This window comes from Prionailurus viverrinus, chromosome A1 (assembly GCF_022837055.1).
Source record: "Prionailurus viverrinus isolate Anna chromosome A1, UM_Priviv_1.0, whole genome shotgun sequence".
In the NCBI taxonomy this organism is placed as follows: Eukaryota; Metazoa; Chordata; class Mammalia; order Carnivora; family Felidae; genus Prionailurus; species Prionailurus viverrinus.
In genome coordinates this window covers 127,652,451-127,677,130 of record NC_062561.1, presented here as the reverse complement: position 1 = coordinate 127,677,130, position 24,680 = coordinate 127,652,451, and the positions used below count along the sequence as shown (strand labels likewise).

The 24,680-nt window shown below is 35.6% G+C and overlaps 1 protein-coding gene across 7 annotated transcripts in view; it reads left to right on the top strand.

The window, feature by feature from the left end:
• Window positions 1-24,170, top strand: part of PDE4D (phosphodiesterase 4D) — a 1,415,237-nt gene extending 1,391,067 nt beyond the window's left edge. For all 7 annotated transcript variants that reach the window (XM_047855197.1, XM_047855190.1, XM_047855204.1 and 4 more), the window contains 9 exons: window positions 5,627-5,720; window positions 7,095-7,267; window positions 8,099-8,197; window positions 9,047-9,211; window positions 10,227-10,326; window positions 16,505-16,659; window positions 17,544-17,666; window positions 18,378-18,560; window positions 19,274-24,170. In XM_047855197.1, the coding sequence (XP_047711153.1) occupies window positions 5,627-5,720; window positions 7,095-7,267; window positions 8,099-8,197; window positions 9,047-9,211; window positions 10,227-10,326; window positions 16,505-16,659; window positions 17,544-17,666; window positions 18,378-18,560; window positions 19,274-19,690 (1,509 nt within the window). In that variant the 3' untranslated portion in view covers window positions 19,691-24,170. The remainder of the gene's footprint in view (window positions 1-5,626; window positions 5,721-7,094; window positions 7,268-8,098; window positions 8,198-9,046; window positions 9,212-10,226; window positions 10,327-16,504; window positions 16,660-17,543; window positions 17,667-18,377; window positions 18,561-19,273) is intronic.
• Window positions 24,171-24,680: the final 510 nt, after the last annotated feature.

Here is a 24,680-nt window from a genome sequence, read left to right as displayed (position 1 = left end):
GGAGTTTTACAGATGGCATGTGTTCAATGGGAAGACGGCTGGATGGGATCTAATGAAAGGCTTTCTTATGTATACTTAATTACCAAAAATCTTCAAAAACCCACACTCTCTGTGGCTTGCGGATATTGTTAAAGTATCAAGGTTTTTGAAAATATACATATTTTAGAACTAATTGTCTCTTTATATAATCAATCAAAAATGCCTGAAGCAAACTATTTACTGTCAGTGTCTTGGGGCTACATAAAGGTAAGATTTATTTAGCTCCTAATTGCTCTGATTACATAACTGATAGTTTTAATAAATTACTATGGCATTAAGCTTTAACAGTCATTTATTTTTTTTCCCTTAGATGTGAGTTACAGAAGTAACGTGTGTTTTTAGTGGTCAAGATAAGGAGAAATTGTATAACTTTTATTAGCTATAGTTTGCATGTTAAAATATCTTTTCATTGGTTCTTCGGTTTGTCATGTTGTATAGATTTGAATTGTGCTTTTAAATATGAAGGTAATCATACAAAATTAATGGAAATAAATTACTGGGACAAATTAATTATGCTGGTGTATGGGTTCCAATTCATATGTAGCACTTAAAGTTTATAAAAATTAATTTGTGGCTCTTCCTAAAAATATATCACTTTGACCCGATGAGTGTTCTTTTTTTTTTTTTTTATCTTCAGATACAAAAGCTCTAGGTGACATTAAAAACTGACATTTCTTAACTATTTGGTATATTATTAAAATGAAAACTGGCTTATCTACTTGTAAAACTTGAAGAAATATAAAAGTTCATATGATAACTTTTGTTAATCTCAGGAAATGAAGTAATACACTGAATTTACTAAGATTGTATTCCTTCTTGGCAAGCCTCATGCCTGCCTCATGATAATGCTAGCCTGGCGATCCTGTCTCTGGAATAGAAGCAGGAGGTAGAGAAACATTTTTCAGTCCTAAACGAAGCATCACTTCAGAATTTGAAATCTATTCTTAAACATTTGAGCCAATCACAGTACATATTTTTAAGAATCCTTTTCTGTTACTTTAAGGAGTCTCAGATTGAAATATTTTTCATTTTCTTTGTTTCTTTTTAGAGGAAAATATTCTCCTTGTTGTGAGATTTACTTGCATTCTAAGAAAACTTACTTCATTTTTAGTTATCCAAGGAGTCACGATTCCCCACTTCCTCTAAAATCTATGGATGGCCCAGATATATTTTAATTGTTTTTGAAATGTACAGACTTTTATTATTTGAATTTTGTTAGCCATTTTTTGGCTTAAGAAATTTTTAGTACGGAAAAGTATGGAAAGTAATAAAAGAAAATCCCATAATCTCCCTACAACTCATCTCTTAGCTTTTAGATACCTCATATTTGATATGTTTTTGAAGGGCTTCATATTTGAATTATGATTATGAACAAGACCTCCAAGAATGTAAATAAATAATTATAGTGCTTATCTTTTTGAGGAAAATTTTTGCTTGTCCACCTTGTTTATGTTTTAATAGTATACTGCTAAAAACACCTAAGGACAAATATAAATATATTTATTCTTATGCATTTTGAAGGATTTCTTTTTATACAGCCAATGCAGTGCTTATTTTAGCTTTTAATGCTGATACACACCAAACTTGCAGTGTATCACAGTGCAGCATTTTCAAATGATTTTTAGTAGAATATTGGTTGGGATGGGGTGGGGCGGGGTAGGCATTTTCTTAATGCATGACCTTTACCACCTTCTTAATTATACACTAAGAGAATATAAAATGCAGCCAGTACATTGGCATGAATACAGAATTACAGGGATTATAGTTAAGAATACTTTATATGGAAACCAATTTGACAATAAATTTCATATTAAAAGAATACTTTAATTTTTTTTTTATTATTTAATCTTGCTTCCTCAGCAGTCTTAAATGTAGAACATAAATTGGAAAACTGGAGTTTAAAAGCAAAATACAGAACTTATTTCAACTGCATTTTCAGCTTCCTTTATGCTTTACATGCTGCACTCATTCTGATGCATAATGAGAACAAAGGGTTTGAAAGCATTCACTTAAATCTTAATCTTTTTTTTCACTGTTGGAACAATAATTCCATATATTATTTTGTACTATTAAAGCAAAAACAATCAGAAGAACTCATCAGCAGCAAATATGTCGAGGTCACTTTTTAAAATATCTAAATGCTCAATTAAATTGTTTTGCATTTTCCAACCAGTTTCTTTTTTCTTTTGTAAAATCAGTTCTGTCTTTTATCTCTTCTAAATCTATAAATTGAGAACTGTAACAATGTTCTAGGAAAACCACATTTTATTACCTTTTCTAATCATTTTCCTCATGATAATTTTGTATAGTTAACCTAGTAAATGGTATGTAGTTATCTTAAAGTGAGAGACATTCCACTTACGTTTTAAAATGATTGTTGAATCGTTCAGTGTATTGTTCTTTAGCACAGCCAACCACACACTCCAAAACCATATTGTAAGATCAACTACCAGTTGTGAAAGCATTGATGGTAATTTTTGTGATTATTAATTTAGCTTTCCTGAAAGTTTTATATCAATAGCAAAAAAAAAAGGGGGGAGAAGCAATTTTAATTCCTTTTAGAAAATGCTCTTCTAACTTAATGACTCTTTGAAAACTGTCTTTAATATCCCATAACCGTTCCCTTGGGAAGAAAGAATTGTTTAAAATACTGTCTACTGTAATCATGTTAAGAGGAAATGTTGCCTTCCTAAGAGCACCTGACAAACCCTGGTAGAGATATAGGTGTGCACAGAAACGTTTCTCCACCCACACTTCTGGGTTTTGAACAAAAGCATAAGAGTAGTCTTGGAGTATATGTATATGATGCAGATACAATCAGTAGATAATGCAACCTGAAATTTATCCATCTGTAGAATAGATTTCCTTTCACTGGTGTTTTTTGCCTTAGTTATACCTGTAGTGACTGGCTTTTTTGAGGAATTACATAAATGAACTGCCGGAAAAATTAAAATTCATTATTTATATTATTCCAGAGAATCCAATAATTTGTGTAGCACACCTGCAGTTACCCTGTACTTTTTCTGCAGGGCATATATGGCAACATATTCCTTATACCAGGTTGCTTGCAAGTTAGAAGGTAGTTTTATGGAAAAACTGGGTCCCTGTCTAACTTTTCCAATTGTACCCTCCCCGACCCCCAAGCTTGCATCATATTTTACTTACATGGAGAGAAATGCATGGAGGGCAGGTGGACAGCAGCTGCTGTAGAGACTGAGAAGGGGGGCTAGGAATAGCTGAAAGCCCCTCATAGCCCCCCACCTCCTCTATAAAATAGACTTTGCCATGCAGGCAATTGTAGCATGGACAATTTCAGTTCAAAGAGATATTTCATTCAGTATATGTTTTAAATGTTTAGCAGACTCTCTTTGGCCTTGTTTTGCCTAAAGAGTAGATTTTTCTGAGAGTTAATTTCATTAATTAAGCAAGGATTTACTTGTCTTTGGGCCTTGCATGTTGAATTATTGTTCTATTTTTGAATCATGATGATTATCTCCTATGTTATTAATATCCCAAATTACTTTTGGGAATGGGTAGGGGAGCTAGATATTTCTGTGTATTTTTTGTGGGCATAACTATAGCTAAATCTTCGATCTGTCCTGGAGTGATAAAAATCAGGTATCTATAAAAGGCCCAGTGACCTGGGAGATAGAAGGAACTCACTGAGGAGCATCTCCTATGTGCCTGGCAAAAAAAAAAAAAGACACTTTCTATTAACTCATTTAATTAGTTAATAGCTTCTAACTTTAACTCAAGAAAATATAATATCATGAAAGATGGACAGAAAATGTTTTGAACACTATCATAAATGTCTTCCTGAATATTCTTAGGAGGCTGCCAGTTTTTCCCAGGATATCAGAATGTATAATACTGAGTGAAACCAAGCAGCAGCCTGTTTTGTATACTGCCTGATGACAACTTAAAATATATACATATAAATGTGAGAAATAAGGCATAGATGGAAATATAGGTAATTATCTATGGTTATCTCTGAGCAATTGGCATATACATGATTTCTAATTTTTTCTATATAGCTTTCTAGATTTTCAGTATCATGTATGCATTTTATAATTAGAGACAAGTTATTAAGAAAATACGTGAACAAAAAAAATGATCTTTATGTTCCTGAGTTTGAGAATAAGCTCCTTAGACCTGTAAATTAACAACCAGAAAAATTTATACTGATTATGGTCAATTCTTCAGTTTCCTCTACAGGAGAATATAAATATACATTTCTTACATTCAACAGTCTGTTGAAATATTTTTATTGATCTTTTGTGATAAATTCCTGTATCTAATCTACATGGTCAATAAGATGGACTTTGGAAGTGATTTGCCAAATTATCTTGAGTTAGGACACCTTGGTATAAATTATCCAGGGAAGCACGTTTTTTTTTTTTCTTAAATTCTAATAAACTCAATAGGGAGTTAGAAATTACATTTCAAACATCACTAAATAGTAAATTCACTACTCTCTTTTTTCCTAGATTTAAGTGAGAATTTATGGTGAGATTCAAAATTTTAAAGGCTACTGAATATTAGAGTAAAATGTGTTTTGACTTTTTTTGATCAAGTATCTAATAGTAACCTACATAATACAAAAAAATATTGGTTCTGTTAAGATAATTATTAAAGCATATTTAAATTAAAGGCCCATTTGGGCTATTTTGGTAATCAAAGGGCAACACTTTAAGAAACAGCTGATGGATGGGAAAGCATAAAGTCTGAGAATTTTGGAATTGGGTATTGCCATGTGATTGTTGTAAGTTAATTCCAGTGTTTTTTAGGATAAAATAGTCACCATGGCATCAATAAAATACCTTGTGAAGAAATGAAGTTGCATATTGAAAATGGACCTGTTTTGTATTTATGTGACTTTAGAGATATGGATTGGGAAATCCCATGGATGCTGAGAAACAAAAAAATCTTATACCTTCTACTTGGAAAAACTTTAAAAGGAAAAATTATATACTTATCAATTCAGATATTTCACTTCTCCATAATTCTGAAAGAGTACTCAAATCTATTCACTTTTGCGTTGGGGTAAAAGATATTTTAACCTCTGACAAGTATACATACTAACTTCTGCAAATGACAAATTAATTGATAAATCATGTTCTGTTGTGTGGCAGCATATTTTGTGTTTATAAGTTAGGGTTTTTTTTCCTTCTCTAAATACTAATAATACACCTTAATTTTTTTTTTCCTTTTTTTTCCCCCTTAACTAATGTCCTTGAGTGTCTAAATCTGTGTGGTCCAGTATGGTAGCCACTAGCCACGTGTGGCTATTTAAATTTAAATTTAAATTAATTTACAATGAAATAAAGTTCAAAATTCAGCTCCTCGTTTTCACTAGGTACATTGCAAGTGCTTGATAAATGCATAGGATTAGTAGCTACTGTAAGGGACATCTCAGATTCTAGAACTTTCCAACATTATAGAAAGTTCTATTGGATGGCACTGATCTAAACTGTCAGGACAGTTTAAAAAATCTTTGGGCATGTTTTCTGTATGTTACAAGTATGTTTATGTTACCTCACTTACATTTTCCTCTTCTGTTATTTCATATCATTTTTCTGTTTTTCAGTTTAAAAGGATGCTTAATCGGGAGCTCACCCATCTCTCTGAAATGAGTCGGTCTGGAAATCAAGTGTCAGAGTATATATCAAACACATTCTTAGGTGAGAATAATAATTTAAATGCAATTTAAAAGTTTTCTTTTGTGGTGTTTGTTTTTGGAGGTAGATTGGGGACACTAACTCATTTTGGAAACCACACAAGTGCTAAGAATTCCATTTGTTTTCATTCATCCTGTTAGTAACTTGACTATCTGAGCCTCTAAGCTTTGAAATCTAAGGTAAAAGTACATTTTTTTTTTACTTTTATTCAGAAGTTCAGGGATTCTCTGGATTCAAGTTGTATATTGCCAATTTTTTCAAAGCACTAAATGTAAAATGTATTTTATAGAGAAATCTATGCATGCATTCAACAAGTTCTTGTTAAATGCCAGACATTGCTGGGCACTGGTAATGATAAATTAGAAAAGGTCCTTGCCATCAATGTGTTATAGTCTAATGAACACCAAGCTCTAAATAAACTACAACTGCTAAAGAAAAGCTTGCTGATAATAATAGTTGAGAATGCTTTGTACACCACCCCACCCTACATCCACAGAAAGAAAATTCAGTTGGTGAAAGTCAGTAGTGTGAACATATCCTTGATTTGAATGTACTTTCAAAACAAAATTGCTGTAACATCTAATTAGCATTTTCACTAAACAGACATTTATTGAACACATGCTATGTGCAAGGATGAGTTAGAGGAGCTCACTGCCTTGAAATAGTGGATGAGTAAACTGAGGCGCATCTACTTAGGTCTTTTATTTGAAAATAACAGTTGAATCTGACAATTATTTATCACATGCTGTTGGTGGTTCTCTGTGCTCCCCTTGTTATATCATAACCGTTACCTCACTATGGTACAGAAAATATAAAATAACAGAAACAATCTAAGCCATTCAAATATATTGTGTTTATCCTTACATTATGACCCATTTCACTAAGCCCTTAGGTTCACCCAGTGCTGTTTTTATGATATTTCTGTATGAAGTTCCTTCCTTTTCAAAGTAGGTATTAAAACTGGAATACTTAGTGGGCAAGAGCAATTTCTAAGCCACTAAGTGATTTCAAATAGGGACGGAGTTGATGAACAGTTGAAATAACCAATATGTTTTGCTTTATCCAACTCTGCTATCATAAGTCTTGCAAAAAAATTTACTATGACATTCTATCCAAGTAGTAACCACTCAATACATTTGATGTTAATTATTTTGCAGTGGGATGTACTTGCTCAATTTTGTGCTTAAGGGTATCATACATAGTAAGTCCACATCAGTTGTAAATACTCAACTTCTCTAAAAGAAGTGTTTCTTGAAAACATTTTCTGGAACATACAATGATTAATTAAAACCTGTTCAGTTATGGATGTTATGATTAAAAAGTATTAACTCACATTGAATTCATAGTAAATGTAGAACATTTTCTAAATTTCTTAAGATAAGCAACATGAAGTGGAAATTCCTTCTCCAACTCAGAAGGAAAAGGAGAAAAAGAAAAGGCCAATGTCTCAGATCAGCGGGGTCAAGAAGTTGATGCACAGCTCCAGTTTGACAAATTCAAGCATCCCGAGATTTGGGGTTAAAACTGAACAAGAAGATGTCCTTGCCAAGGTAAGATGATTTTAAGGACTGTGATCATATTATGCAGGGATGCTTTTTAATAAATTTTGATAGATTCTCTTTTAAATAGATGGAATAGTTCATTAATTTGTGGGGTTATTTTCTTTTGGAAGGTGGGAAAGTACTTTATAAAGTTATTTATAAATTTTTTGGGTATTGGGGTGCCTGGGTGGCTCAGTCAGTTAAGTGATCGACTTTGTCTCAGGTCATGATCTCATGGTTCATTGTTTCAAGCCCCACATCAGGCTCTGTGCTGACAGCTCAGACCCTAGAGCCTGCTTCAGATTTTGTGTCTTCCCCTCTCTCTGCCGCACTCCGCTCGCGCTCTGTCTCTCTCTCTCTCAAAACTGAATAAATGTTAAATATAAGTAAGTAAATAAATAAATAATTTGGGTATTATTAATATGTGGATTTAGACAGGTGGTTAGGTTATATGTTTCTTACTTTTTTACATCTATGTTTGATTATTCAAGCTTAAAGATTTAGAAATCTTTTATATCTTTTGGGTTTCAGAATAGTTAAGGTTTTGTGAACAGATTTTATCTATAAAAGAAATGCCTTGAGATTGGTAGTCAAGGCATGTAAGTAACGTTGTATTGTCAAAGTCATTAGGTTAAGCCATACTATGCAGTTTTCAGTACATTTAAGTGGGTTTACCTAAAGTTTGCCTGTACTTACACGGTGCATCCATTGCATTTAAAATGAATCTTTTTTTTTAACTTAACATTATTTTTGCTAAAGTCAGTAATGTTTAAATGACCATGCTCATTGATTTGTGTTCTACTTCTGCCTCATAATTTTTTCATCTTTATTTAACCCCAGGAACTAGAAGATGTAAACAAATGGGGCCTTCATGTTTTCAGAATAGCAGAGCTGTCCGGTAACCGGCCTTTGACTGTTATCATGCATACTATTTTTCAGGTAACATGGTTAAATTCTGTCACCTTTCCTTTTTTTGGTGATACAATGTCTAGTGTGTGAAATGTGCTTGTGTTTAATCTTCTTTACTAGTCACCCTCTTTTGCTTATTTTGATACTTTTTTCTTATTTGCCCCATATCAAGGGACACATGATAACAAAGGTTAGAGTGTGGGGTCAAATACAACTAAACCAGTTTTGTTATTGTTTTTCCACTTAAGAAGAAGAGGTCATGTGGGAAAATTCAAGCATGATTTTTAAAAATCTACATGACTTCTTGCAGCAAGAATGGAGTGCTAACTAAAAAATGAATAAACTTCTTGTTGCTTACTTACCTTAAATTATATTTTCTTCAGTCATTGTTTTTTGTACTGCTCTCTTCTCTGTGTCCTCTTCCCACTCTTGTTGAGCTTTTGCCCCAGCTGAGAATTAGGATATAAATGAGGAGTTGAGGCTGTAGATCCCTCGGTACTGGCCTGGCATAGTCCAGCTCTAGAGACCATTTTGAGTTCCAGTTGGTGTGATCCACTAGCTAAGGCAAGAATACTGGATTGAAGCTGCTTTCATGATTATGGAACACACATTTTTATAGTTGGCAGCTCATTCTCAACAGTATTCCTCTTGAGGAAAGCAAATGTTGGGCCCCAACAGGACAACCCTACCCTGGTTTTTTCCCCAACGTCCTTGGATATTCTCAAATTGTTCCGTTTTCTTCACTAGACACTGCAAGAGTGCTCTTTCCATTTCTGGGTTATCCATAGGTGATATTGGGTATGGTTTTGCTTTTAACACACTCTGTGGAAAATCTTTTTATGTAAAACCAAAATGTGAAGAGGATTTTCTTTCCTACAGGAACGGGATTTATTAAAAACATTTAAAATTCCAGTAGACACTTTGATTACATACCTTATGACCCTGGAAGACCATTACCATGCTGATGTGGCTTACCACAACAATATTCATGCTGCAGATGTGGTCCAGTCAACACATGTGCTGTTATCTACACCTGCTTTGGAGGTAAATCTGGTTTCTAAAACATTGAGACCATTAACCTGCTGTTCTTAAGCATCTCTTAAACATTTATACTGAAGGGTATGCAGGGCAGGAAATAATTGGCTTCATTGGTAGTATGTTGAGTTACAGGGGGAAGATTTGTTGTCAATAAACAGTTCAGTCTTTGATGAATTTTGCCTGTATGTGTTAGTCAGAGATTTAGGGATTCATGTGTTTGTGATACTGCTTTGAAATGACCTAGTGAACATTCCATAAAGTACATCTGGCTTATTCAGTTTCAATTATTAGTTTTTTGAAATTTAGTCTGATGGCTTTTGTATTTATAGTTGAAAGGATGATTATTACTTATAAAATGTAGATAGTGCTTTGATATTTTTCGTAGAATTTTTCAGAAACACATCTTTAATTCTTCCTGATTTTAAGAATGTGTTCCATTGAATGCTAATTAAGACAATTTGATTTCCTTAATCATTTGGGGAAAAGATTCCCTTTTGCTAATGTATTTTTTAGCTCAGATTGTTTTCATTGTATAATTGTGTTCATACCTCACCATTTGAGTGAGTGGTTCTCAACTGAGGGGTGGTTCTTCCTTTTTCCTCCTACCCTGATCCCCCAAGGACATTTGGCAATATGTGGAGATAATTGTTGTCTGTCACAACCTGACAATAGATGGTACTGGTGTCTCATGGATAGAGATTAGGGATCCTGTTAACAGTACTACAATGCACAGGATAGCATCCCACAACAAAGAATTAATCTGGAACCAAATGTTAATTCTGCTGAGATTAGGAGTTCCTGGTTTGAATGAAAGAAAATAATCACTCTTGTCATTAATTTTATGTACATTTCTACAATATCCTTAAACATCTTAAATACTTCTACAATAAGCTGTTAAATATTTTGAAGCTTAATTTTGTTTTCCATCAAATTCTAGGAAGTAATTTCACATTTGTATATACTTTTAATTTGTATTATTGTAGAGTAATAATGTTATTATTTATACTATCTGGTTTTACAGGCCGTGTTTACAGATTTGGAGATTCTTGCAGCAATTTTTGCCAGTGCAATACATGATGTAGATCATCCGGGTGTGTCAAATCAGTTTCTGATCAATACAAGTGAGTAAAATTTATTTTGCAAAAAAAAACTTTCCTTTGTACATTTGAGACTGAATGAGGGTCTTTATAAACTTGGGATGTTTCCAGAGCCACAATGTTCTTTTGAGATGTGTAAATACACATTTTATTGATAGTGTGTGTTAATGTAAACCAGCTCTAAAAATGATCATTCTATCCCAGGAGGCACATACATGTCGTGTTTGGAAAACATCATTCCAGTACTTCTCTAGAAATATTGTGTCAGTAGACAAAGGTAATCAGAAGTGGAAGTTTGCAGAAAGATTCAGATAGTTGTATTGTCTTCCGGGTTTAAATAAAAACAGGAAAAGTTGTAAGAATTCATGTTAAACCTTCTTTACTTTATGGAGATTGTCCCTGAATCCTCTTCAGAGGCTATGATTGCTCCTCTCCACCACCACCACTCCCACCTCGCTTCCTTTTTCCGTCTTCTCTGGAGAGCTATAGGAACATCTCTGATGTACTGTCTCTTCTGATTTCTCTTTTATTTAAATATTTTTAACCATTAAATTTTTTCTCGTGACACCTCAACAACTAAGTTGTCGCTGAATTTATAAATAGGAGGAGTGGTAGAGACTGTCTAATATGGACATGTCTGACACACAGCTGCATAGAAAACCTTGGTAGGGAATGTTTAGGTAGTGCTTGAGCTATGACTTTGAAAAGAGGTTTTAGTTTTACAGAAATTCTGTTCTTTGGGTAATTGAAATTAATTAGTAAATGATTTAAATATACTATTATTTAATTTCCTCCCACAACAGGTAAATTAGTGTTATAAATTTACTTTTATATACAAAAAAATAAATTCAAAGTTGTTAAAAGAGTTTGTTTTTATATCTGTGAAAAATCTTTTCTTTTTTTTCTAGGAGTTTGTAGATAATAGCCTTCTCATGACTAAAGAAGTCAAACTGTGGCATCTTTTCATTCCCCGTTTATTTCCTATACTTTGCTGCAGCCAGATTTAAAGAGACAATTTAAATGTAGCCTTAGTTTGAGAGATTTAACTTAGATCTTTAAAATTGTATCAATTTTTATATCTCAATTCACCTCTGGACTACTTTGTAACAAAATACACCTTAGTGACTCATTGATATGTAAGAGGATTGGGAAAGTCATGGATTTCCTGAGAGGTGTGGTTATTCAAGTACATTTTAGAAGTCTGGTTTATGAAGTTACTTACCCAGGTTTAGGCAGACTAACATTTCATGTTCCAGCTATCTTATGAGAACCTATGATGGGGTGCTTTTAAGAGTCATCAAAGCATTACTAAGTATTAACATCTTAATATTAATACACATTAGATGCAGGTATATGAGTTTATAGTATCAGTGCTGAGGGTTGACTGTCCTGAGAAGAGCAGAGAGGTCATACAGTACAGCTTACTGTATGCTGGCACTTTTCCTTAAGCTGACATGATTATTTGGATTCTTAGGCATGTCTTGTTATGTTCCTAATTTTACAAATTTTTAATACATAAAAATTTTGTTTTAATGTCTGCCTTTAAAAAGGTATGCATTTTTCCTTTAACACCAGAAATACAGACTGGTGTATTACCTTTGCATTCTACTTTATACAGTATTCTATGTTCTCTTATTCTAACATCACAATTAAGAAGAGATTAGAGAACAAATTAATTGAAACAACTGATAATAAAGTCTCCAAGTACTCTGATAATTTTTTAAAGAAAAGTGAGAACCAGCTCTATTATTCTCTCTTGTAGACCCTCTAAGGTCACAGGGGCTTAGGCTGGCACTGGAGGGCTCTGGCAGGCATTAGGGTACCCATGGAGTCTGTAATTTAAGCTAGTGAGGCTTCAGTACACAGATGAATCTGATGCCCTCCAAAGCCTGAGACCCCGTGAGATAGATAACGGTCACATTTAGGGGATAATTATAAACATGGTGACAGCAGCCAAGGGTGGTGTCTGTTTTAAGGTCATCTCACTGATGACTTGCCCAAGGGGGAAGGGCACCTGGTCCTGCTTCTGGAAGTACTCTGTCACTCCATGATGGCATGAGGATCTCCTTTCTGTGAGACCTCAGCAACACTGGGAGGTTAACAGCTCCCAGGGCAGCTTTGGACTGCTGATGTTTTCTTGACAATGGAGTGTGAGGAGGCTGTGTTATTCCTGAGTGAATGAATCAGCATCATCACCTGGTACAGGAAGGTATCCCAGGGTTGATCAGGGCCCCAGGTCCTTGCGAGAATTCACTCCCTTAGTTAGCTTTTGACTAGGGGTCATGCCAGCAGGCATTTTATTTCAGGATACAGAAGAGGCTTAGCAAGTAACGGTGACAAGAAGTAAGTTTTAACTTCACAGTGCTCTATAAAGGAGTCCCTCTCATAACTTGTAAACTTATAATAAAAAGCTTTATGAAATACTCTATCAAAATTATGTGATTATTTTTAGTTTGCCGCAAACCCTTTTTTATAGACAGTGTAAGTTTCTTGTTGTTTTCATGGATTGATTGACCCTCAGTGGCTCACACAAGCCCACTCTCAGCTCTCACCTTGGAGCTGGTGCTACCAACTTGTCCAAAGCCCAGGGTTGAATCTGTTTCTTGTAATTTATGCATTTATAAACCCATAGCTGGGAGGTCACGCGTCCTATTTTAAGGAGGCTAGAGGCACAGTGAGTTTGCATGGCCCCTTCTGGAAGAAGAGTTCTTTCTGGAACTCACCTGGCTGCTTCCCAGTCCAGACTCTCCTCTGCTTCTTAGTTGTGACAATAATTTCCATCATTTGTTCCACTGTAGGCGCCAAATCATTTGATAGTAATGATACATACATTCATTGTTAACAGGCTGGAGGTTTTGAAAATAGAGACATCATTTCTACCTGGCGCAGATGGTTATGTTTTGTAAATGATATGGGGGAGTAGAGGAATCTGAGTAGGATTTTAAGAAGTTGAAATTCCAGGGAGAGAAGCTGTGTAAGTCTTTTTCAAGGACAGTACATGTAAATAAACTCACAAAATGTAAATAGCATCATATGGTTTTGAATATAACATGCTGGAGAGTATTTATCCTAACAAAGCATTTGACTTCACAGCATTCTTTTCTCAAACAATAAAGCGTTGTCAGAGGTGCAAAATATATATAGTATTAAATTTTACTTGGAAAACAAGTAATTCGGGTTTATAGCAAAGATGCCTAAGCTCTAGGGGAAAAGATTTAGTCACATTAGTCATATGGTTTTGATTTCCAAGAGCAGAAGCGTTTCACTATATTAAACTGGAGCTAGATTTAGCTACCAGTGCACACACACTTTTATTTCTCTAGTCTCATTTTAAAATAAGCTTTCCATAGCCCTATCTGTGGGTTATATATAAAAAGTTATTTTCTGCTTAAATATAACACTTTCAAAACAAGGATAAATTCATTTTCATGAAGTGTGATTATATAGAAATACTACAGAGATTGTTATTTTAGCCAACAAAAAAATATTGAGAGTCTACTATGTGCCAAACAGTGTTCTAGGCACTAGGGATATATGGGTGGGCAAGACAGTGGTCTGGCTGTGAAAAGCTTTCATTTGGCTGGAAAAAAAAAAGGACTATAACACGTGAATATCTGATAGCACTAGTTTGGTGGAGAAAAATAATACAGGTTATGGACGTAGAGAGTGAATGAATTGAGTGAGTCAAACAGTTATAATCCTTTGTCCTTGGCAGGTAGAAAATAAAACTACCACTTCCTCCCCCATTTCAAGGAGAAATATGTTGTTTAGAAGTGCCAGGATAAACCAGAGAACCATGCACATCAGATAAATTACTGTTCACTTTATATAGGGTCTTAAGTCTCTAAGTGGGTTGGGAGGTCTATGGAAGAGACTGTTAAGACACGCACAGAGATGATCACAAATAAATTGGAATGTGATTAGTGCCAAATGAGTGGTACAAAGTATAAAAGAGTTTACAGCAGAAAGTGAGCAGTTCCACCTGTGGTAATCAGGAAAGGCTTCATGGACTTGTACTGGGCTTTGAAGATGAACAGGTTTCAACAGAAATGTTCTATAATGTATTTTCTTACTCTGGACCCTACCTCTGCCTCTGTACTACTGTACCTTAGAGCATAGTATGAAGGCAACTTTCTGATGATTCCTGAACTTTCAAGTACTCTATGTAGAAGTACTATGGTAGCATCTTTGGCAAATAAACTTCTCAGGAGCTGCAAAATCTTTCGTTAGATGTTACCACGTGCCTTCAGCCCTAAGGAAGAGTAGAAAGTTAAATGACTGCCCTGAGATTCAGTTGCAACAGTATCCACCACCTTCCTGTCAACAGCCCCAAAACTGGAGAGGCAGTGGGGGAGATCCACTCAGTAAGGAGTCTTTTCATTGCTTTCTGTCCAGTCTGGATTCTCATTCCAAGGCTCTTGGACCACCTTCTATGTGAAAGAGCATCTTTATATAGATTAGAGTTGAGACTCTTTGTTGTAGCATCTATACCACAGACCATCCTCTTCCTTAAACTAACAGCTGCTCACCTTGTTCTTCTGCAGGCTCACAGCCTTAACTTCTTGTTTCTTTCTTCATGAGGTGTATTAGTCAGTCTGGGTTTTTGTAAGCCTGAGTCAGTTCATGTATTAATGCCTCTTATCTGCATGCATATTTATTCCCTTAAAAGAACCATAAAAGATTAATTGGGCATTATTTGTCCAGTCAAAAAACATTTGCCTTCCTTTCAATATATATTTATTTAATAGGATTCTACTATACAAACAATAATACCAGGTGCTAAAATCCTATATAGTATTAATTTTTTTATTTCTATATATTTAACCACCTATAGATAAATGTTCATAGTTAGAGTTTCAGAAACTATTTAAAAAAATTTTTTTGATGTTTATTTTCGAGAAATAAACATGAAGCATGAAGGAGATGGGAGGGGCAGAGAGAGGGAGACACAGAATCTGAAGGAAGCTCCAGGCTCTGAGCTGTTAGCACAGAGCCTGATGTGGGGCTTGAACCCACGAACTGTGAGATCATGACCTGAACTGAAGCCAGATGCTTAAGTGAGTGAACCACCCCGGAGCCCCGTTTAGAGACAATTTAAAAGTCAGATCTGACCAGATACTATCTGAATGAATGAATGAACATTATTGTTTTATCCCCCCAAAAGAGAACATACACACCTACTCTTTGGTATTCTAGACATCTCTATTCCTGTAGTTTCAGAGCAAAAATTTACATGTATAAATTTGTAGGTCTATAGTACAAGTAAATTCATAGGATTTCACAATAGATGTATGTCCTGAACGTCTCTTCTCCTTCCTAGTTCCTTTAAATAGTCATTGAGTAGCAATGACTCTTTCTTAGAAAAGAATGTGTATTTCCCATACATTAGTCAGAAAAAAGATCAAATACATGTGCTTTTGGTGTTTACAGTGGCGTAAGTGGAAACAGAATAACACACCAATTTTCTTTAATGACTGCCTTATAGAGTTGGGTCTGCTATTTACAGGAACCAAGAAAGAGGCAGGATCTAGGGCAGTCCTAAGGGAGCAGCAAAATCTTCACCATGGAGTTATTATGTAGGTAGCTGAACACCTGTCTCTTGATACTCAGAAAATAACATGGAAAAAATGAGTAAAGCTTTGACTTTCAAAGCTATACTGTGGAAGAAAATGAGTAAAAGCAGCATGAACAAATCTAGTATATTGTTCATTTGTTCCAAACTGTTCTTGAGTACAGTCCAAAATCACATCATCCTTACATTCTGTGAAATATTGGGTAATGGTCCATAGTTATCAGGAACATGACAACTTAAGCTGTTAAGATGTTGCCAGTGTTAAAAGTGATGTCACATTCTGCTGCTCATGAAGCTACCTGTGGCAGATCTGGAGGGGGGGCTCAAGAACATCTGGTCCAACTCTTCTCCCACTTGAGAAGAGCCACAGCTGAGAGGTCCGCAGAGTGAAATGATTTGTCATGTGTCAGTAGCATTAGAATTCACTCCCAAGATTCCATTGCTCTTTCCACTAGTTAATATACATTAACTAGTATATCCTCTCCTGGGTATTTTCCTGTAATGGTAAGGCCAGCAGAGGTGTGGAAGAAAAATGCTTCTTAAACCCAAAGTATCTTAGAATGTGAAGAATACAAAAAACTTAGAAAAAAAATGGCTTTGCTTATCTTCTGTCTCCTTTCTTTCTTTAAGACTCTGAACTTGCCTTGATGTACAATGATTCTTCTGTCTTGGAGAACCATCATCTGGCTGTGGGCTTTAAGTTGCTTCAGGAAGAAAACTGTGATATTTTCCAGAATCTGACCAAAAAGCAAAGACAATCATTAAGGAAGATGGTCATTGACATTGTAAGTAGCTGCTAAAAGGAAAAAAGAGAGATGCGATGCAAGTTGTTTTTTAAGAATAAGAATGAGATGAGTATCAGGTAAATGGAACCTTGTGTTTCAAAACCTATTGTTGCCCCTTATGTCTGAGAAGCCTCCTGTGCTGCTGGCAGTGATGTTCTGTAATGGGTTTTCTCATTCTGGCAGTTGGGAGTTAAGAGTAGTGACAGCTCACCCTCTTAATTCTAGTTTTATTTTCTGAAGTTCTCCAGTCTGGTGGCAGGCAGGGAAAGGTGACTAACAAAAGCTATTAGTATAAAAGGATTTTTTCCACTCACAAAATGGAAAAAAAATACATTTATGTCAGTACACAGTGTTATTTAGAGATATCCATGACTTTTTTTAATGCATATTATTTACAGTGATTACGAGACACAGGAAAACCTCTGGTCATCAACGACTTATAAGTTTGTACACACAAAGGTAGGAATTACGTGTCTTGGGTCAGCGGAAAATTAGCCAGAATACTCTGTTTCTGAAGTACTCTGTGAGCAACGTTGAATGATTTCATCGTAGTCCAGGTGCCACTTTCTAATCAAAGGAGTAGAAAGAACTTCAGAACATGGGCTAACTTCTTATCCGTAGGAGTATCATCCCTTTTTTTCACCATGAAAGTGGTTGCTGGTTGCTAACCTTCTGTAGATTGCATGTATTTATCTGGGCTTCAAGAAACCCTACAGAGCAGAAGAGGCTGCACAAATGAGTAGTGTAGGACTCCCATTCCCTGCCACCAGACACCCCAGTGGTTTTTCATTTCTTTCATTCTCTGCATTCATATTGTCATATGCAAATTCTGACTTTTTTTCCTCTGGACTTTGCTCCTTACTAAAATACTCTTGTCTTTTAAGGTACTTGCAACAGACATGTCAAAACACATGAATCTACTGGCTGATTTGAAAACTATGGTGGAAACTAAGAAAGTGACAAGTTCTGGAGTTCTTCTTCTTGATAATTATTCTGATAGGATTCAGGTAAAGCGTTATTTGAATTTGTTCTGTTTCTGCACACGTGTCTGTGTCTAACTTTGATAAGACTTGTCTCCTTTCTTCCGACTTACGATTTTAGTAATTATAAGCAGAATTTTTAACCAAAGTATTTTTTTAATGTTTATTTTTGAGAGAGAGACAGAGAGCGTGAGTGGGGGAGAGAGGGAGAACATGAGTGGCAGAGAGAGAGGGAGACACAGAAGCCAAAGCAGGCTCCAAGCTCTGAGCTGTCAGCACAGAGCCCGACGCGGGGCTCACACTCACAAAATGTGGTATCATGACCCAAGCCGAAGTCAGACATTTAACCAACTGAGCCACCCAGGCGCCCCAGTAACCAAATTCTGAATCTTGAGAATTAGCCAGATAAATTCTATTGGTTCTTCATTTGCATATGCATTAAAAAAACCCTAACCTGTCACAAAACCAACCACGAAGCAGCTCCAAATTTAATCAGCTATGCACACATGAACTGTTTCTTACGAAATTTAGGTACGGTAGAAGTGGCAGAAGTTAGGGCTGTTAAGACAAGTGTGAACCATACACAGACATATAGTTGAGCTGTTTGGAAGGAATCTTACACTACTTGTATTTCTAAGTGTCACATTCATCCAATGTGAATTTCTAGTGAAAAAAAAAAGAAGAAAAGAAAAGAAACAGCAGCAGGTGCTGAATAGAGAAAGCGTTTGTCTATTTTAGGTCCTTCAGAATATGGTGCACTGTGCAGATCTGAGCAACCCAACAAAGCCTCTTCAGCTGTACCGCCAGTGGACTGACCGCATAATGGAGGAGTTCTTCCGCCAAGGAGACCGAGAGAGAGAGCGGGGCATGGAGATAAGTCCTATGTGTGACAAGCACAATGCATCTGTGGAAAAATCACAGGTGATGCATTAAGCATAAAGTTTGCAGAGAAAACAAAACTCCAGCTTGAATGTTTGATTGCTTTGTATCCACATCATACAGTATTTCATTGGGTTTTTTAAATTATTTTTCTTTCGAAAGGCTCAATTTCATATTAGTGTTTATGAGCCAAAAAACTCTCATTCGTATGATTTTAATTCATATGGTCATATATACATTTCTCATGACATCACATTCTTTCATTATGACTGTTTTCATATAGAGCATACATATATAGAGAATTTCCGCTATCTGAACTCATAAGTGAATCCAGTCGTATGAAGTCAGAGAGTACCTGGCCTGGTTTCAGTTGTCTGGATTCACCTATAAATTGGCCATTCTAAAATAAAGGCCAGGTCTGATACCCTACTATGTAAACAAATGGAATTTTTTACAGTATAAACATACTCCTGAAATAAGAATTCTTGCTAATTTTCACCAGCTATTAACAGTACTTTTATATGGTCTGTTGCCTAAAATAGTGACCATTTTACCAAACTCAGGTTAGAAGTCTTGTGTTCAGTGTTATATTTGTGGGCCATGTTATATTTGCTATATTTTAATGTAAATTATGTTACATATATAAATTGATGTAAGTAGATACATACTCAGGTATATTTGCAGAATCTAGTTAACCTTTTCCATTGTTTCATAGTCCCAAGTCTTATACTCAAATCGGAATTGTTTTTAAATAGGTGGGCTTCATAGACTATATTGTTCATCCTCTGTGGGAGACGTGGGCAGACCTCGTGCATCCTGACGCCCAGGACATTTTGGACACTTTGGAGGACAATCGTGAATGGTACCAGAGCACAATTCCTCAGAGCCCCTCCCCAGCACCTGATGACCAGGAGGAAGGCCGGCAGGGTCAAACGGAGAAGTTCCAGTTTGAACTAACTTTAGAGGAAGATGGCGAGTCAGACACCGAAAAGGACAGTGGAAGTCAAGTGGAAGAAGACACGAGCTGCAGTGACTCCAAGACTCTGTGTACTCAAGACTCAGAGTCGACTGAAATTCCCCTTGATGAACAGGTGGAAGAAGAGACGGTAGGGGAGGAAGAAGACAGCCAGCCCGAAGCCTGTGTAATAGAAGATCATTCTCCTGACACGTAACAGTGCAAACACTTTCACACCTTTTGTTGTGTTTTGTTTTGTTTTTTTTTAATTTAAGTAGAAAAATTGTTTCCAAAGTGCATGTCACATGCCACAACCATGGTCACACCTCATTGTCATCTGCCAGGATGTTTGTTGAACAAAACTGACCTTGACTACTCAGTCTGGCGCTCAGGAATACTGTAACCAGTTTTTTCACCTCCATGTCATCGGAGCAAGGGGGACATCTTCACGAACAGCATTTTAACAAGATTTCAGCTTGGTAGAGCTGACAAAGAGAAAATCAACTGCAAAATGTTTTCAATAGAGTGGCTCATCGGGCAGCCCAAAAGTTGTTATGATTTGGGGTTTCTTTACTTTTTATTTGTTTGCAATATTTTCAGCAGAAAGAAGGCATTACACAGACAGAGTGAACTCATGGATGAAGCAACAAATGTGTCAGGAACAGGACACAGCATGAATCTGTTACCAGGAGGAAGATGAGCCACAGAAATTGCATAATTTTCTAATTTCAAGTCTTCCTGATACATGACTGTATAGTGTGGTTCACTGAGCTGCACTGACCTCTACATTTTGTATGATATGTAAAACAGATTTTTTGTAGAGCTTACTTTTATTATTAAATGTACTGAGGTATTATATTTAAAAAACTATGTTCAAAACTTCATCTGCCACTGGTTATTTTTTTCTAAGGAGTAACTTGCAAGTTTTCAGTACAAATCTGTGCTACACTGGATAAATCTAATTTACGAATTTTACTTGCACCTTATAGTTCATAGCAATTAACTGATTTGTAGTGATTCATTGTTTTATATACCAATGACTTCCATATTTTAAAACAGAAACCAATTTTATGTTGCAGGAAACCCTTTTTGTAGGTCTTCATTTACTTTGCTTTTCATTTCAGTCTTTTCAGATAAGCAGAGTTGCTCTCACTGATATTTTTTTCACGGTGTACAAAGTGAATATTTGTTCTGTGATACTTTGATGTGCATTCTGTCTAATGTGTCTTAAGCCTCATAAACAATCATCAGTTGGTGTTGTCTGAAGCAAGTAAGAGATATATAAATACACAGTAGCTAAAATGGTCTTTTTTAGGTATTTTCCTACTTAGTGTCTTCTGATAACTTTTTGCTGTGTCAATAGACCCTCATTTCACAAGTGCATGTCTTTGTAATAACCCTCATATTTTATGCTCGTTTCTATTGTTTTCACAGTCAGTTGTAGTAAGAACTTTTTTCCCCTTGTGCTGCTTTATTATTTAGTGTGTGTTTGAATCTCTGTCCATGTTCACTAGATGGGGTCTTATCAAATATATCACCACCATTCTGAGTGATGGAAAGTAGCAGGTAGTCAGGCTAGAGTCACCATTTATTTCTACCACAAGGCCAAATATAATGCCTGACTTTAACTCTTGATTTACACAGAAAAGTTAACAGCTAGCTAGGTAATTTTTTAAAATATTAGCAGAGTATATTAACAAACACCAGTACAACTAATGCTCTTTGTTTCCATGATTTCACCATGGGATTAAGAACTATATGAGGAATATTCTTGAGAAGAGATCTTAAGTGTAGCAACTACTCTTCCTTAATGGATAGCCTCGTAATGTAGAAATTGCTCTCACAGTTATCACTGGTCCACAAGTATGTCTTGTAGAGGAGAATATTAAATGCACCAAGGGAAAGAAGTTGATGATGCTGCTGGCACCAGAGGTTTGGTAATATAATGCCACCCTAAAATACTAGGATGGGTAAGAAGATTCTACCTAAGTAACAGAGCTAATTCTTGGCTGCATTTAGCACCAAGAAATGTATTACAATTTTAGGGATTACTTTCCAGTATTTACCTTCAATTGGCATCCCGGGGCACTTACCTCGTCTGGATGTTCTGTCCATTCCAGCTCTTAGTAAAGTATTTGCCTTGTCTATGAAGAATTTGGAGCCCAAATAGTCATTTTTCACATTGATATTATTTATGGAAAATAAACAGTCAAGAAAACTTATAACCCTGAAAAGCATTTATATTTGGGATTTCTCAAGGGCCTTCTGGCGACTAATAACCAAGTCATCAGCCAGGGGAAATGACCCAAGCTAAACATAGTCCCTATTTGAATCCCCGGAGATCCACCAGGGAACTTCTGACAGAAAAATTATGTAGCTCTGATCTGTTCTTAGAGCAGAACAGGAATCAACTAATTAATGATCAGATTTCCACCCTCTTCCCTGAAAAAAAATCAGTAATCTTTCAAATAAAGTCCTGTGGTTAGCCAAGTGGTTTCAGAAGAACAGTTGAAAACTTGTTTTATTTGTTCTTGATGGAAGTCTAGAAGAAAAGGCAAACAATCTAGAGTGTATTCCTTTATCCAAAATATTCTCATTCCCTCCTCTCACTACTGCTTGGTATTTCCCCCACAGAGTGCCTAAAATCTTGATAATAATAGAAAAAAATAAAAGTAGCAATATGTCACAAATCCGGACCTGAAAGGATTTGTAACTGCATTGAAAAGCAGAGTCGTTTTGTTTTCAACTTGTTGGTTTATAATGATCACGTGTTGTGAAGATACTCACCGATGGACAATCAAATTGTAGAAAAGGCAATATCCAAGAGACAGAGACTAATGCACTGTACAGTCTGCTTATCCTCTCCCTTCTTTCTCTTCCCTTCTCTCTTGCCAAAGTGTGCTTCAGAATTATGCACCGCTTTACAGAGAACATCCTTTTACAAGTGGCTTTACATTTCCTAAAATGCCATAAGAAAATGCAATATCTGGGTACTGTATGGGGAAAAAAAGTCCAAGTTTGCATAAAACCAGTACATTTCAGCTTGCAAGTTACTAAACACAATAATGCTGTTTTAATTTTCTTTTACATCACTTAAAATTCACAAGAAAATAATGTAGATAGAACAAATTTCAGACAAGGAAAAAAAAACTTGAATGAAATGGATTTTACAGAAAGCTTTATGATAATTTTTGAATGCATTATTTATTTTTTGTGCCATGCATTTTTTTTCTCACCAAATGACCTTACCTGTAATACAGTCTTGTTTGTCTGTTTACAACCATGTATTTATTGTAATGTACATACTGTAATGTTAATTGTAAATTATCAGTTCTTATTAAAACATCATCCCACGATGGGATGGTGTTGATATATTTGGAAACTCTTGGTGAGAGAATGAATGGTGTGTATACATACTCCTTGTACATTTTCTTTTCTCCTGTAATATATATAGTCTTGTCACCTTAGAGCTTGTTTATGGAAGATTCAAGAAAACTATAAAATACATAAAGATATATAAATTTAAAAAACATAGCTGCAGGTCTTTGGTCCCAGGGCTGTGCCTTAACTTTAACCAATATTTTCTTCTGTTTTGCTGCATTTGAAAGTAAGGCAATGGGGGCGGGCTAGGGCTGGGCATTTTACATCCAAGCTTTGAACCAATTGGATTTCTGGCAACAGCTGGAATTTAGAAAACCACAGTCAACCTCTGGAAGATTCTGACACCCTTCTGACTTACAAGCTTTTAAGTACTTCTTGCTGTGAAACAGCACTGGATATATAATGATTCTTCTTCCTATCTCTTGATCAGGAGCTACTTCAGTTAGTTACATCTGATTGTTGTTTTATTTTTTTTTTTAACTTTCAAACACTACTTGGGAAAATATATTCTTGTCCAATGGTAACAAAATCATTTTCACTGCTTTAGCACATAGGCAAATGAACTTGATTTGAAACTAGAGCCATAGGTCACACGTGATGGTCAGTCATTTATTCATCAGCTCCTGTCATGTTATGAGAATTTGTGATATGAAAAAGAAAAGAAAATGTAATATGAAAAGGTCATTTTTTTTTAACCCTGGAATTTGACTTTACCTAAGATCAACCAAATTTCTATATGTATGTGAATCTAAAGATAAAACAGTTTTTATATGATGCCAGTTCACACAAAAATGATTCGCCATTCTCTGGAATTTGTTTCTGCAAAACTTCTATGGCTGTAGAATTTTAAAAGTTAACCTTGTTGTTGTGGTCAACTCCCAAAAGCGTTGAAAAATTCCCAGTGGGTGGCATGGAAACTGCCTCCCACTCTTGCCCAGCCCTCAGAACATGTGACTTAGTGAGAGATTCTTTTTCTAGAAAAAATGAGCCTCCTATTACTTTATTTTATTTTTTTGACACAAACTGTAGATTTTAGCAGCCCTGGCCCAAAGGAATTTGATTACTTTTGTTTTAAACAGTACAAAGGGGACACTATAATTATGAAAAACATCCTTCCTGATTTTAGTTGTTTTTAATTTTATTTCTTAGGTTATGTTTTCAGAGTGGTAAATTGTGTGTGCGCATTACAAATGATGATGATTCTTTTAGTGGTTTCTTAGCCTCTTTACAGCCCATGGGGATAGTACTGTACATCAATACCTTCATATGAAATTTTTATATGCAATGAAAATAAAAGCATGGGTTGATTCTGCCTATTTATGACTCAATCTTTTACAAATAAAAGATTATTCATTTTAAAATGTAGGCCAGTCAGCACAGGTTTCCAAGAATGTTGAAGATGGATGAAATTAAATGCAAGGAGAATAGTAGCATTAAGTTAGTACTCATACTTATAATCCAGTGACACCAAATAAATTATGTAGATTCACTTTGTTACAGAGAGAATTGCCCAAACTATTTAGATGACCCCTAAGATGAAGCACTGTTTTCAAATAGGGTTGGGAAGGGGACTTCTCTGCTTAATGAAGTGTTCTGGTATACCGAGTTACTCAGACATTTAACAATTGTTTGGTACATACTCTCCCAACGACAAGGTTCTAGGGATTCAACAGAGAACAAGCCAGTTTCTGCTTTCATGAGCACATACTCTGGAGGGGACGTTGGCATTGAACACTTCCAACACATATCATCATTAAGTGTACCGTACAACAAAGAAGCCCGGGTACTGTGATTAAGCAGGAATCCGAACTTGATTTCTTCCAGAG